Genomic DNA, 13,939 nt, shown 5'->3' with positions numbered 1-13,939 from the left:
TTGATTTTGTCCTTTTTGTTTTTTTTAAACATAAAGGTCATTTACGCTGTTACGTTGCGGTAGCCTTTTACGTAGCCTTTACGCTTTGGGTTGCGCTTACGCAAATGGCGTAGATCGACACATTGAAGACGTGAAACGGGACCTCAGACAGAGTACGTGTGTATTCAGAATACCTCCTTTGCACAAGAAGCGACTCTTATCAACCGACCAAACGTGCAAACCCTGCAAGGACTCCACAACAAAACTGAGAGAGACGTGCAGAGTGTTTCCCTGTTCAGTTTAATTTGAGCCGCGTGACGGAGAAGGTAAGCGGAAACGGGGTTCACCGCACGAGCAGGGGTCTAAATATTCGCTACAACCATATAAGGGTTTGATCGAGGTCTTTTCGCTTTCGACTGTAACGTTGCCTTTTGGTGATCACCGTTAACCGTGCAGATAAATACAAGCTAGAATGAGTGATGGTGACACATGCATGCTATAAATCCTTTATAATCCCCCTCTGTCTTTGTTGTTTGGAGCCAACGTGGGTGATGTATTGCAACTACTGGCTCATTGTAAGCAAAGTAGCAGATTTCACCCATTTCAGTACAGATAACCCAATCAGGTCTACAGCAGTATCCATTACCTGCATGATTTTAGTATCGAACATCCCAAAATTGCATTTGGCCGACAACCTTCTGTCCATGTACTCTGATGTGTGTTTCTGTAGGGTCCCTGTGTGTAGAAACATTAGTAGCACCAGCCCTGCAGTTAGAGCTCAAAGCCTAAACATGGTGAGGCTGGAGCTGGATCAGGTGGTGATGAGGAGGATGAAGGAAGACGACATAGAGATGGCCAAAGCTCTCATCAAGGTTGGTACGAGTTTTAAATGGCTTTCATCACGGTGGGAATTCACTCTTTGTGATGCTTGTACTGATTTGTTTTAACTTGCATCACTCTAGGAGGGCTGCGAGGGCACAGAAAACCGTCTCATCCTCCACGTCCTCACTCGTCCGCTCTGCCTCTTCATCCTGGCTGTTTTCTCCTCAATGCTGCGCTGCCTCGTGCATTCCTTTATCCTGGCCCTTGCTATTCCTGTCTTCCTGCTAATTATTTTTCTCAAAATCACCATGCCGCGGTCCACGGGGGTTCTGGGCAGCAGCCGGCCCTACTGGGACTATGTGGGTAGCAGCTACAGAGGGACACAGGATGAGACACTGGTGAATCCTTACTGCAGGATCAGTGGCAAGACACCAGGGACTAGAAAGGTCAGTCTACTGGTGTGCTCGACTGTGTTTTGCATAGTTTTTACTTCATTCTGGGTGAGCTAATGTTGCAGCCAAATAATCATATTTTTATTGCTCAGCCAAGGCGCAGAATCACACCCAAAGACAAGGACAAAGATGTGTCAACAGAGAATGTCACCCCAGAGAGGGAGCAGGAAGCAGGGCGCGTCTGGGTGGCAGAATGCGATGGCGAGATCCTCGGCTGCGTCTTCAGGGAAAGCGAGAAGCGAGCGGACGTCACCAGGATCTGCAGGTTGGTGACGGGCTGCTGGTACCGCAGGGAGGGCCTGGGCCGGCTGCTTGTCCAGAGTCTGGAGCAGAGAGAGAGGGAGGCTGGCGCTCACAGAGTGTACGCTCACGTCCCTTACCCGTCCAAGCTGGGGGAAGTCATCTTCAGGAAGCTGGGCTATCAGCAATTTGGGGAGGGGGCTGATGAAAAAGAAGATGATGAGGAGGAGAGGAAGCTTGAGCCTCCAGAGAGAGGCTTTCTGGGATACCCCCTCACTAAAGTGTTTTACAAAGACCTGTGACTGAGTGATGATGGACTCATGGAGAGAAAAAGGAGGCACTGGAATTGCTAAAGGTGAAGAAGCCATATCACAAGTCATTGCTGCAACATGTTTGGATATTTGTTTAAGCTGATCATGTATTGAAGATTTGTGTTATTTATGTGAGTATTTATTTACTGTATGTGTTGCTGTTCTGTTTGTTTTAACTATATTTTTACCGTTTCATCAAATAAAGTACCATCTCCATTCTTTAAAAATAAATGGTTATGTAAAAATGTAATATTAACACCATGAAGCCACAGTCATGCTGTTCTCTCATTTATACTGAAATAAAATATTTATGTAAAATGTGTGTTTGCGTGGTTCTTTTCTCAAAAGCGTCCACACAGTAAATTATGTGTGATTGCACACCTTAGTTTGTGTGTGAAAGCGTACAGATGTGTAGGAGGATGTACGGTTACTGTATAGGAAGTATGTGTGGTTTATGTGAATCTGCAGAATTCGTTCACTGTCACGTACAGTATGTTGGTACATGAGTCTACTAGAACAGCACTCCCTCCCCTTTCTTCAGCTTTTCTTCCATTTTGTTTTCTTTGTTAAATAAAAAATAATGGTTATTGTAGTTGTTAAATAAATATTTTAGGGATATACTTCATCGCTTTGAGTTTTTAACTACTACAAGCAATTTTAGGGCTTCACTTTGGGCAGTGGTAACATCATTAAATCAACCTATTAATTACAAATATAGATTAATTGATAATGAAAGTAACTCTAGCTGCAGCCCTAAAATATTGAACAAATTACAAAGTTGATCAAAATCACAAATGGAAATCTACTTGGATATCTGTTTCCAAACTACTTTGTATTGCAGATTGAAACAGCACATTTAATACACTATATGCATAGGTAATCTGACATAGGAATGCGTGTGGTTTGCAGGTGACTGGCAGTTTATGTGACTAAGTGGGGAAACGCACACAGCCCCAGTCTGAGGCTAACCTTAATATGGTTAGCAGCTCTCACACTCGCATTGCGCATCTACCTCCTGCAGACCTCAGGCGATGTCAGTATAGCATCAATGCGCCACAGATAAACACCACGGGATGTTTGTACAGTTTTAATGTGTGTGAGAAGGAGCCATATCTCACCTAATGTGCAGACAAATATAGGCCTACTGTACACTCACTGCAAACTCAATCATGCAAGCTGTAGTGGAAAATCACTGTCCTTTAATTAATTTTGATGAAAAAGCTGAGACACCCAGTAACATAACAGTGCTGTTACATGCATGAGTAAGTGTGTGGTCAGGCCTTTTCACCTTGTGAAAGCTGTACTTTACTTGTGCCACTTCTTTGGTCATCATCGGGGTTGTTTCTTCATGACTGTCAAAGAGCAGACACCTGTTAGCTGGGCCTCTACCCGCCCGATCTGTAGCTATTATTGTTGTCAGGAAACAGATGTGAGTTCACACACTGGAAAGAAAGTCTGTTTGTGACTGTGGTCTTGTGCGTCTGCACGGTATGGCTGTGTGTGAGTGTTTGTGTGCGCGTGTGCAGGGTGTGGGCGGGTGGGTTTTGGAAAGTATGACTTGGCATTTCCTACACCCGGTTTCTGCCCCTGACTATGGGTTAAATGCACAGTCGTGTCTGGCCATACTGTACTACTACACCACACACACACACACACACACACACACACTCATCAGAGGGGTGGTAGTGCACATGAGCATTCATGTGTGACTATGAGATGACCCTGGTCAACTGTGGTCAAACCCAGTGAGCTGGGTGGGAAGTGGTTACATATAGTTTGGCATTTGGTCAGCCTCTTGAAGTCGAGAAAAGACACATGCACACAAGCTCAAATGTGCAGAGACATTAGGCTTAATGCACCGTCAGAGTAATGCAATATGATGTGAGGTCGCTCAGAGCATGCACACACACACACACACACACATGAATCACTCCACATTTTGGGGCACCACACAATCATAGGATAAATTAGATAAATTAGTTCCAGATGATGTATAACATATAGACTGTGTTAATGACATTCTCATACAGATGGCTAACACACACATACGTGCGCACATACACGCACACACACACACGCACACACACAGAGGAGCTCCAAAAACAGCCACCCTGGGAAACGGTGAATTCCCCAAACCACAGAGTGCATGAGAGGGTGAGGGGAGTCATGGGAAAGCAGGATGCCTGCATGCAGTGCCACTGAGTGAGCAGACTGGGCCAGAGCTAAAACAGACAGAGCAAAGAAAAGACGGGAGCAAAATAATACACATCCTGATTTGGCAAGGACGGATGACAGCGTCTGACGGTTCAAAGGCTCGTGAGTGAGATTTATCCACACACTGTGGTCGGTCAGCTGGCCAGCCGTTCTAGCACACACGTAGGGTGAGGGAGGTCGATTACAGTTCTGCTCCCAGCCTGACACAATTTGGGAAAACCCAGATCAGAGGACGAAGTAGGTGTCAGGGCCTTTCGAGGTCAGGAGACGCCTATGGCTCCACCAAATCTTGGGGCCCCCGAGGAGGTGGGGGAGACTAGCTACGGTGGAAAGGCTGAATAGCAGGACGGGACTGTGGATCAAGGTGAGATGGTATCTGGAGGTTTTTACTTAATGATCTGGGAAAGTTAAAGTGGAGGGGCCCGAGACTGGATGAGTCTTAAGTGTTTGGAAAGTTCCAGCCAGTTGGCTCAGTTTACTGACGTCTATGAAAAACTCCAAAGGTTACGCATCACGTCACACAGTCCTCCTCTCATGTGTGGTCACTCAGATTGTTTAGTAAAATCTTTGTAGTGTAATCTGCCTCCCCAATTAAATCCCTTTATGGCCTTGTACCAAAAGAAGGGTTTCACTTCAATCACCATGTGAACGAATGTTAAAATGTAAAAAAAAAACACAGGAAAACCATGATATCATTAAATAGAATTTGGAAATTGAGTACTTTATTTATAGCTATAACTGTTTTTGCAGCAAAACAATTCTGTCCATCCATCTCTTTAGTATCACGCCCCCTGAACTTACTTTGAAAAATCTATCTGTCCAACCAGAAGCTGCCTCTGTATGCAGGATGTTTATGTTTAGAGGTATATGTTCTCAGTTCCCTCCCTTTAACCCCCCCCAACAAACACACACACACACACACACACACACACACACACACACACACACACACACACACACACTCACACACACACTCACACACTTTCGCTCTTTGTCATTTACCTCCATTTATTACCCACGCCCGCCGAGTGACAAAGCGCTTCTTTCGAAATGATTACAAAGCTAGACAGGTGAGCAAAATGGATACAATCTATTTATATATGTCTTTCTATTTCACAAAGACGTCTTTAGATTACACACACTTGCTATCAAATGAAACAAATGTTTTTTTGACAAGTGCTGATACTTTGATACCAATAGAACATATTCCTCAGTGAAATTGTTAATGGCACTATACCACCTTCGAGTGTTTTCTATTGAGGTTTCCGTATTAATTAGTGATGAATAACTGTCCTAGTTTCGCTAAAAGTTGTGAAACTGAGAGTGAGAAAAAAAAAAAAGCAGTGAATGTTAGTCGTCTTCTGACTGTCCATCGCTCACATATGGTTAACCGCAGGTTTTACATGAGTTTATTGTGCTAACTTATTGGGGTGAGTCATCTGACTAATAATACGTTAAATTGTAATTTCATGAGTTTCTTCACAGACTTTCCTGGCATAACATTTCTGAATACTACTAACATTATTTGTCACTAAAGATGTTGATTCACAGAACAGCAACACTTTTGAGAATTGCATTATTACTGATGAAATGTTGACTGTTAAAATCAGAGCACCAACCTTTTCTCCCTTTGTCTCAGTGTGCTTTTGCCCCGAAAAAAGTTCATCTACCATTACAAGAACATGCGCTGGGCAAGGGGCCGACACGAGACTTACCTTTGCTTTGTAGTGAAGAGGCGAGTGGGGCCAGACTCCTTATCCTTTGACTTTGGACACCTCCGCAACCGCAGTGGCTGCCATGTAGAGGTAAGTAATGTGGGTCAAGATGGGGAAGCATGTGAGAAAGGCCTGTTCGGGGGAGTAAATAACAAGTGAAAGTAGGGTATAAGATTGTATCCCTGTTCTCCTATGTCTCTATAGCTGTTGTTCCTGCGCTACCTGGGGGCCTTGTGCCCTGGTTTGTGGGGTTACGGAGGCACTGGAGAGAAGAGGCTCAGTTACTCCATCACCTGGTTCTGCTCCTGGTCTCCCTGCATAAACTGCTCCATCAGTTTGACCCAGTTCCTCAGCCGGACGCCCAACCTTCGCCTCAGGATCTTCGTCTCTCGCCTTTACTTCTGTGACATGGAGAACAGCCGGGAAAGAGACGGCCTGAGAATGCTGAAAGAAGCTGGCGTGCAGATCACAGTCATGAGTTACAAAGGTGGAGGCATTAATTGGTGTACATGTGGTAGAGATGTAAAGAGAGAGTGTGATTATAGAGTCAGAAACTACTGGAAAGTTAAGCAAGCTAAATTCCACCTAAAAATCCATTGTTTTACTTATCATGGTTGCTCTCTGGATGAAATATTTTATCATTTATAACTGTTTCCTCTCTCTTCAGACTTCTTCTATTGCTGGCAGACCTTTGTGGATCGCAAGCAAAGCAACTTCAAGGCCTGGGATGAGCTGCACCGAAACTCTGTTCGCCTTGCCAGAAAACTCAACCGCATCCTCCAGGTAGAACATTTACCATACTCCATGTTTGTTGTTTTCAATCAACAGGTGTAAGTCAAATTAAAAGTAATTATATGTATTCTTTCTTTCTTTCTCAGCCTTCTGAAACAGAAGATTTAAGGGATGCCTTCCTGCTTCTCGGACTGTGAAAAATACCTCTGACCTCCTCAGGTGTTAGCATTAAGTCTATTATTAAGTCTGCAGAGAAAAAGACATGTTGGCGTTGGTCCATCACTACAACTGCGAAAACTGAGAATGAGAAAAACTGAGAAAAATAGCTTAAGTTGTGGCAAGGCTTGTAACGTTAGCTGCTGCTTGCTTATTCTGTTGCAATATGGATATATGAAATAAAAGAATAAGATAATTTTGTGTTTTGTGTTATTGATGTATATATATGTATGTGAGTTCGGGAATTTTGGCCATTGCCCGCTTGTTTTTTTGCAACCAGAAGTGATAAGAGAGGGTGAAGCTAAGTACAATCAAACTCTGAATAAAACATGTTTTGGGACCAAAATTGTTGCAATTAACTTTCATGAACTAAAATAATTTCTGAGACAAAAACGCAGATAAAACCCAGACTGGACAACACAGTGGTAGCGACCAGTCAATCACAAAGTTTCCATCCAGGCCCTAAAGCACCCGGCTTTATGGGCCCATAATTTACTAAATGAACATCATGCTGTGTTGAAGAAGACTGAGGTTTACTGAGGTAATAAATCAAGTGAGAAGTACGGTCCATTTCTCAGACTTCTATACAATCTGAATTATTTGTGCAACCAGAGAAGCCGCCCCCTGATGGCTATCAGAAAGTTTAAGGCACTTCAGCATTGGTTTCTCTTTTCAGTCCCAGAGATTGCCATCTGGTTGAAATGGAGGCAGCAGAGGTATTGTACATGTTAGCTCCTTATACAAGTCACTTTGTGTTACTCTTTGTTACTGTCAGGTAATATATATCTTTACTTCTTTCAAACTCCACGCCCCAGTTGGTAATATACGTTGTTTTACAAAACCAAAAACTACTCATTTGATGTCACTTGAGTAATTTTGCTTGACTTGACACAGGCTACTCTTCATGATGAGTAAAACAACCTTTGTGCCTAAAATCGGTGGAATACCCCTTTAAGGGCATCACTGAAAGAGCAGCAGTGAGAGGGTGGGTCGACAGTTTGTGCGCAAGTACACCGTCTATTACGGTCAACGTAGCCATAAATGCCGCACGGACACGCCACTCACCGTCACCACCACCGCCGGCGTGCACCGACTGAGTAAAAGTCAAGATGGCGACCGAGGGTCAGGCTGAGTACGAGTCGGTCCTCTGTGTCAAACCCGAAGTCAGCGTTTACCGAATCCCACCGAGAGCGTCTAACCGGGCTATCAGGTGAGTGAGGAGGAGCAGCGGCCCGACGGAGACATTCCTGACCCAGCATCCACGAGCCGCAGCCGCTGGGAGCCGTTGCATTGGCGACCTACAGTATCAACCGTGCTCATCCCATAATCTCGCAACAACAGCGGTTTTTTGGGGCTGGTTGTTGTTTTTTTGCTGTGTATTAACAAGGTCGTCATGGTAAATAACGGTTGTGCTTTATACCTGCACTGCGTTAGCCCACTAAACAGGAAGTGGGATGGATTGGCTACATACCTGTGTCCGTGTGTTTATGTGTGCTGTCGACCAATGGCACAGAGGATAGATGCTGCTTACGCTGTGTACAGTGTTTTATAGCTAGAACTAGCTCAGTAATGACAGATTCTCATTGTGCTTCTCTGACAGTATTAAGCAAGAGCAGCGTCCCTGGAGCTGTAAAGACGTCTTGCTCAAGGACACTTCAGCAGGGTCGATGCTGTATGATGACAAGGGGCTTTAATGTGGTTAATCAACCTGACAGACAGTGTTGTCCTGTCAGACATCTTTTGCTTGCAAGTGGCCATGCAGGAGATGTTGTGTTGTTGAAAAGCTGGAGGTTGATTTGTTTACCCCACATCTCATTGGCTGGTGCTCCAGCTGCATCTTGAGTGGAAATCACACCAACCAAACAGTAGCACACGCCTGAGTCTCACCAGACACATGATTGGTTAACCAGTGACCATATGTACAGTGAGTAAGGGTGACGATGTAATATATCAGCCTTAGGTCTGCGTTAGTCACGTTCTGTTTACATAGAAAATAGCCGAAATGGAACTACAGTGTGTCTAAGCGTTGGGACTAACCGTAACACACACGTGCACCCGAAAAACGATTCTCCAGTTTCTTCTTCTTTTACTCTGTATCAACATCAGTCTCGATAAACCGCTGTCACCACATCACCTACATGACAATGCATCTCCCTGTGTGTGTGTGCGTTTGTGTGTCCCAGGGCTGCCGATTGGAAGCTGGACGCTCCCGACTGGACGGGACGCATGCGTGTGACGGCCCGGGGCAAGCTAGCCTCCATCAAATTGGAAGACAAAATCTCTGGTGAGCAAAGAGGCAGACAGAACAGTGCCATTGTTCACTGGCCCCGTCGCTGCTGTAAATCACTTCAGTGTGTTCGCCATTCCCCCTTCTCTGTTACTCATCTATTCCAAGGTGACCCAGTCCACGTCCAAGCATGCAGTTTATTTTGAAGGGTGATAATCTCTTTCTGTCTGTGCCAGTGCATTTTAGGTATTTGCATGCTTGTTGTCCCCAGATTATACTGTATATTGCCCCATTTATAATCTGAATCTTGGAAGTTAGATCCATCCTTAAAAGCTTCAGCTTCTGTCCCCGTTTTAAATCCAAAAGTATCTTTGGCTTTTCTTTTTGTGTCTCTTCATGATCCAAATTCCCACCGGACCATTTTGGCCCAAAAGACAGTGAACATATTTCTTTTGTTCTAACCTACAGGGGAGCTGTTTGCCCAAGCACCAGTGGACGAGTACCCCGGCACCACAGTGGAAACAGTTAGTGACTCAAGCCGTTACTTTGTGCTCCGCATCCAGGATGACAACGGTGGGTAAACAGTTTGTTGCTAAGATATACATATTTGGTAAATGTGCTCATGATTTAGAACACGTTTTGAACGCCTACTGAAACTGTTAAAACTGTAGTGTAGAGGGTATTGTGAAACTGTCAGCTTTAGTGTGTGTTTTGTTTGTAATACCTTACACGTCCCGTCCTAATCTCTGTCCTTTTGTTTGTTGTGTTCATTCCTCTCACAGGCCGCAGTGCGTTCATAGGCATCGGGTTTGGAGACCGAGGCGATGCCTTTGACTTCAATGTTGCACTTCAGGACCACTTCAAGTATTCAGCTGCTTCATAGACTCTCATGAATCATAACTAATTCACTAGGGAATTTATTTATTCTAGTTTGGTAAACTATCTTGTAATCCTTTTTGCCTCTCTCCCCCTCGTCCTCTCCAGGTGGGTGAAACAGGAAGATGAGTTTAAGAAGCAGGCGCAGACTCCAGACACCACCCCTAAACTGGACCTGGGCTTCAAAGAAGGACAGACTATCACTCTCAATATAGGGGTAACCCTATTTTCATTCAATTTATATGTTCGAGGGTTGGAACATTAGTGGAACAGCAAAATTGCTTACAGTTTGATGGATTGAGCCTCCCAAAAGTATACAACTATTTAAACATTTTTAAATATCTCCTTTTGATATGTTTTCTCTGCAGTCTACACATACTCACTCTGACTTTGTACCTTTTCCAGCAATCAAAAAAGAGGGACAGGTCTCGCCCGCAGAGTACTGGTGGATTTGGGCTTCTTCCGCCTCCTCCCGGGGGCAAGTTAGCCCCACCTCCTTCCAAATCTTCCAATCATAACACACAGCCATCTGCAGGAGGAAGTGACACTGGTAGGTAGTTCATAAAAACACTACAGTATAGGTAGCCGGCGAGGTCATACACCCAGGCCCGCCCTGTGTGTCTTGCCTGTGCATGTGGATTGCACGTAAACACAGCATCGGTAATTTTTATACGCCAGCAATGCAACAACGGCAGTGACACAGAGAGGGGCCGAGATGCGGTGAACATTGAGTTTAACAAGAAATGTATCTAACATTGTGACGGATTTCTTCGAAAACACAATTTAAGTTAATGAAGACTAATTGTTGTTCCTGCTCAGCCTGCTTTAGTTTAGTGTAGTCCATTTCATATTCCACAAATTCAGAATTGAATCATCGGAACAGGTAGAAGAAGGGAGCACCCCGTCTTCATTTTATCAAAACAAGGCTTTGTACTTAAATATTGTAGCCCCCATTTGTATTTGTATTTGTTTGTCTGACTGCAGTCTTTGTGGGTTGCGAGAGCCTATTTATCTAACACTTTATCTTTGGTTATTTGATGCAGATACGATGATTTGTATGCTTGTGCCTTTTTTAAGGGTTTTATGTTGTTTTTTTCTATCAGTTAGTAAAGCATTGTTCTCACCAACGTTTAACATTATGGCCCCAAAAATCCATTGCATTGTAGGTTTGCTTCCACGGTTGTTGTAGATCGGTGCAGCTGTTTCATTTCGACGCAGAGTGTAACCTCAGAAGTCATACAGAATGAAAGGTCACGTTGATGGTCGGAGGAAAGTTATTTCGATGTTGAAAGCTTGTATTTCCTTGGCACCATTGGAGATTGTTGTAAAGCTGTTTCCAGTGGAGCACCTGCATCTACAGTGAAAGTGGTGAGTGCAATGTTATGCTGACCTGTAGGAATACAAGCCAGAACTATGACCGATAGACTCCAGTTGTAAAATAATGGAATTTTCCTTTTAAAGATATCGTCGTAATTGTCTTGTTTAGCAACAAACCATCATATCCGACATCTATATTTCTGTTACTATATGCATTATGTTTCTGTTTTTTATTTTCTAACCACCAGGTTGTTTGCTAGATCTGGACGCCAGTAACTCAAACTCAGCGGCTCCATCAGACGCCACCACCACAGCCAGCTCTGACCTGTGGGGAGACTTTGACTCTGTATCCCCGAAGTGAGAAGGGGTGCACTTTGTTTTTTCTCCCTCTTATATCTCTCTCTGTAAATGTAAGCAGCACTTCTTTGCATTTCTTTTCCCCCGTTGTCGGGTCCCGGTTCTCTCCCTGCCAAGCAGGGTAACCCCCTGTCCTAGTTAGTTCTGTTTGTGTTCAGACCCTCATGGCTTTTGGTCTTAGCCGGAGATATACCCAGACCTCATGGTCCAGTCTTAATTGAGGCCGTCACGCTCTCCATCCATCCTCCTCCCTCTCCGTCTGTATATCCACTCCTGTTTGAATTCTGCTTTTTCCCCATTTTCTCCTCTTCTCAATGTTTTATTTGCTGATTTCTATCGTAGAGTATACACAATAGAAATATGAGCAAGGGAGACATAATCTGAAACATCTGATGATGACATCTAATTAAATATGATAATGAATGAATTTTCTGTACAGAGAATATTTATTTTAAATGTATATATTGTCGGTAGTTTGTAATTACTGTCAATGGTGTTGTCACCTGTATGTTCGGTAGCTTATTTAGTCTCCAAGTCCCCAGCAGTGGGTCTGACTATATGCACTGACTGGCAGTCCGCTCTGTCTATGTAGTTAGTAATGCATACAGTCTGCATTTAATGCAGGGCTCGTTTAAATAGACTTGCACTGCTGTTCAGAAGTATGAAGTCAGCTATTATGTTGATGTGTTTCTTCTTACCTTCAATAATGTAATAATTCAGACACCAAACGTATTGTTTACATTTTAAATAGTTTGGCTCGCAAAAGAAGTTTGATGAGAATTAAATGATTAAAACTTCAATGATTAAAATGTTTAGTCGATGTCCCCACGTTTTTTCATGCCAGGGGGAGAATACTGTTGGAACCATTTTTCCTCCAAATAACCTTTTGATTTTGAATTAATTTTACATTCCTCAAAAGCATAAGTGACCCTCGATTATTATTAACTCGGTGGAAGAGGTTTCAACTGATTTGTCCGGCCATAGCATGTTCAGCTGATATTCCAATAGAGCTAATGTAACCCCAGACTAACCTTCTATTTCTATTGTGACGTTTTAAGAAGAGCTTTGCTGAATCAACATAACTGTTTGTATTCCAGCTTGTTGGAGGCTTTGTTGTGCACCAGACACTGAAACAGGAAGCTGTTCCTATTTAAATCTGCACACATTTTGATGCTAAGCTTCCAGTTTCTTTAGCTTATGGCGGGTCATTTCCTCTACTCTTTTTCAACTGTTGCTCTGATGGATCTTTGTCTTTTTCTGCCCTTTCAGTTGTCAGTCTTGTTGAACAATTGTACAGCGTTTTTGTTTTCCAGGTACAAAAAATGATCATTCTTTGCAAACCTTTCATACAAAATAATATCTATTTGTAAAGAGGACTTTCTCCAACCTAAAAGCATGAATTTAACTGAAGCGAATCAAGCTCTTTTGACCGGCGATCTCCAACTTTTGAACAGCAGTGTAGGCTAAGAGTTTACCACACAATGAATTTACTTGAAAGAAGCTGATTTACAGATTAGTTGTGCTCTCTAGCGCCCTCTGGTGGCTCTACATCATTTTGAGATGAGATGTCAAATTGAGCTGCAGCTGTTGAACACATATTTCACTGGGGATGGGTCCTTGGCACTGTGTGCATTCTTTGAACTGGGAAGTAGAAAAGTTTAAAGTGATAGGGTGTTGGCGAAAGAAATGGAGGCATCAAGCGCTTTCATCTTTGCCTCAAGGGGAAACCGAAAAGATTTAGTCCTCGTTATGTCATCTCTGCTCAGCCCAGCTGTTAAAGCTGCGACTGGTGAGTCATTTAGGTCACGACCTCGCTCCTCCTTGATGAATAGGTCTGTGTTTTTGCACTGTCCCGTCTGTCTGGGGGGGGGGCTTCATCTCCTTGATTCTTTATGAGAAGGTGGTCAGGACCTCAAACACAGCATGTTGTACTGTACAAACTTGAGTTTTAACTGTGAACTTCAATTCCACGCTAAGATGTAACGTCGTTGATGGTATTCTGATGCAACCTGGGACCAAGCCGGTCTGTGTTTGATGCAGTGTGTTGTGCTATAGTCATGTACAGAGAGATAATTATGTTGCAGCGATGTCACATGTGGTGTGACGCTGATGATGGCTATTGATTGGAACACACATAGATCGTGTGAGTGTAAAGCTCTAACCAGTGTTTGTCAGTGTTTGTTTACTGTTTAAATTATATGCATCTCTCCCAAATGTGACTTGTTATTCAAACTGTATATGTGTATGTATATGCAAAGAAAAAACATAAAGATATCACTCGGTGACCATAACTTTAATTTGTTGTTGTTTCTCCTGAATAAACAGAGCGAAAAATAACATCAATAAACAAATAATGAACAAATGTAGTTAAATGTGTATTTTTGGATACGTTACTGCACATAATACTGGATAGTCAATGAGTACACAGAGCGGGTTGTTCTTTGTACAATGAAATGACTCAGTGCTGCTAAAAGCCCATTA

General features: G+C 43.3%; 3 protein-coding genes across 4 annotated transcripts; all 3 read left to right on the top strand.

The window, feature by feature from the left end:
- Positions 1-39: 39 nt before the first annotated feature.
- nat14 (N-acetyltransferase 14 (GCN5-related, putative)) lies at positions 40-2,647 on the top strand. 2 transcript variants are annotated; one of them, XM_031852791.1, is made up of 4 exons: positions 40-305; positions 710-851; positions 942-1,247; positions 1,346-2,647. In XM_031852791.1, the coding sequence occupies exons 2-4, from the start codon at positions 771-773 to the stop codon at positions 1,793-1,795; spliced, it is 837 nt and encodes a 278-aa protein (XP_031708651.1). In that variant the 5' UTR covers positions 40-305; positions 710-770; the 3' UTR covers positions 1,796-2,647. The 2 variants fall into 2 exon arrangements, with proteins under 2 accessions (XP_031708651.1, XP_031708650.1); XM_031852790.1 differs by having other exon boundaries at positions 40-851.
- Positions 2,648-5,068: 2,421 nt separating this feature from the next.
- Positions 5,069-6,662, top strand: aicda (activation-induced cytidine deaminase). The gene is made up of 5 exons (XM_031852835.1): positions 5,069-5,088; positions 5,658-5,823; positions 5,938-6,220; positions 6,401-6,516; positions 6,612-6,662. Exons 1-5 carry the CDS (start codon positions 5,069-5,071, stop codon positions 6,660-6,662), a joined length of 636 nt encoding a protein of 211 aa, XP_031708695.1.
- A 1,052-nt stretch (positions 6,663-7,714) lies between these two features.
- Positions 7,715-13,820, top strand: LOC116386521 (adaptin ear-binding coat-associated protein 1-like). The gene is made up of 7 exons (XM_031852820.1): positions 7,715-7,891; positions 8,865-8,965; positions 9,377-9,481; positions 9,691-9,772; positions 9,893-10,001; positions 10,190-10,334; positions 11,350-13,820. Exons 1-7 carry the CDS (start codon positions 7,791-7,793, stop codon positions 11,460-11,462), a joined length of 756 nt encoding a protein of 251 aa, XP_031708680.1. The 5' UTR covers positions 7,715-7,790; the 3' UTR covers positions 11,463-13,820.
- The last annotated feature ends 119 nt before the right edge of the window (positions 13,821-13,939 follow it).

Source organism: Anarrhichthys ocellatus, unplaced genomic scaffold (assembly GCF_004355925.1).
Source record: "Anarrhichthys ocellatus isolate YVR2014 unplaced genomic scaffold, GSC_Weel_1.0 scaffold13, whole genome shotgun sequence".
NCBI classification, from domain to species: domain Eukaryota; kingdom Metazoa; phylum Chordata; class Actinopteri; order Perciformes; family Anarhichadidae; genus Anarrhichthys; species Anarrhichthys ocellatus.
This window is presented reverse-complemented; position numbering and strand designations above follow the sequence as displayed.

Bases quoted from the DNA above. Each gene is read 5' to 3' on its own strand.
- nat14 (XM_031852790.1), top strand. From the start codon at position 459: ATGGTGACACATGCATGCTATAAATCCTTTATAATCCCCCTCTGTCTT. The intron at 852-941 runs GTTGGTACGAGT...GCATCACTCTAG, and splicing joins TGGCCAAAGCTCTCATCAAG to GAGGGCTGCGAGGGCACAGA. The intron at 1,248-1,345 runs GTCAGTCTACTG...TTTATTGCTCAG, and splicing joins AGACACCAGGGACTAGAAAG to CCAAGGCGCAGAATCACACC.
- aicda (XM_031852835.1), top strand. From the start codon at position 5,069: ATGATTACAAAGCTAGACAG. The intron at 5,824-5,937 runs GTAAGTAATGTG...ATGTCTCTATAG, and splicing joins GCAGTGGCTGCCATGTAGAG to CTGTTGTTCCTGCGCTACCT. The intron at 6,517-6,611 runs GTAGAACATTTA...TTTCTTTCTCAG, and splicing joins AACTCAACCGCATCCTCCAG to CCTTCTGAAACAGAAGATTT.
- LOC116386521 (XM_031852820.1), top strand. From the start codon at position 7,791: ATGGCGACCGAGGGTCAGGCTGAGTACGAGTCGGTCCTCTGTGTCAAA. The intron at 7,892-8,864 runs GTGAGTGAGGAG...TGTGTGTCCCAG, and splicing joins GCGTCTAACCGGGCTATCAG to GGCTGCCGATTGGAAGCTGG. The intron at 9,773-9,892 runs GTATTCAGCTGC...CGTCCTCTCCAG, and splicing joins GCACTTCAGGACCACTTCAA to GTGGGTGAAACAGGAAGATG.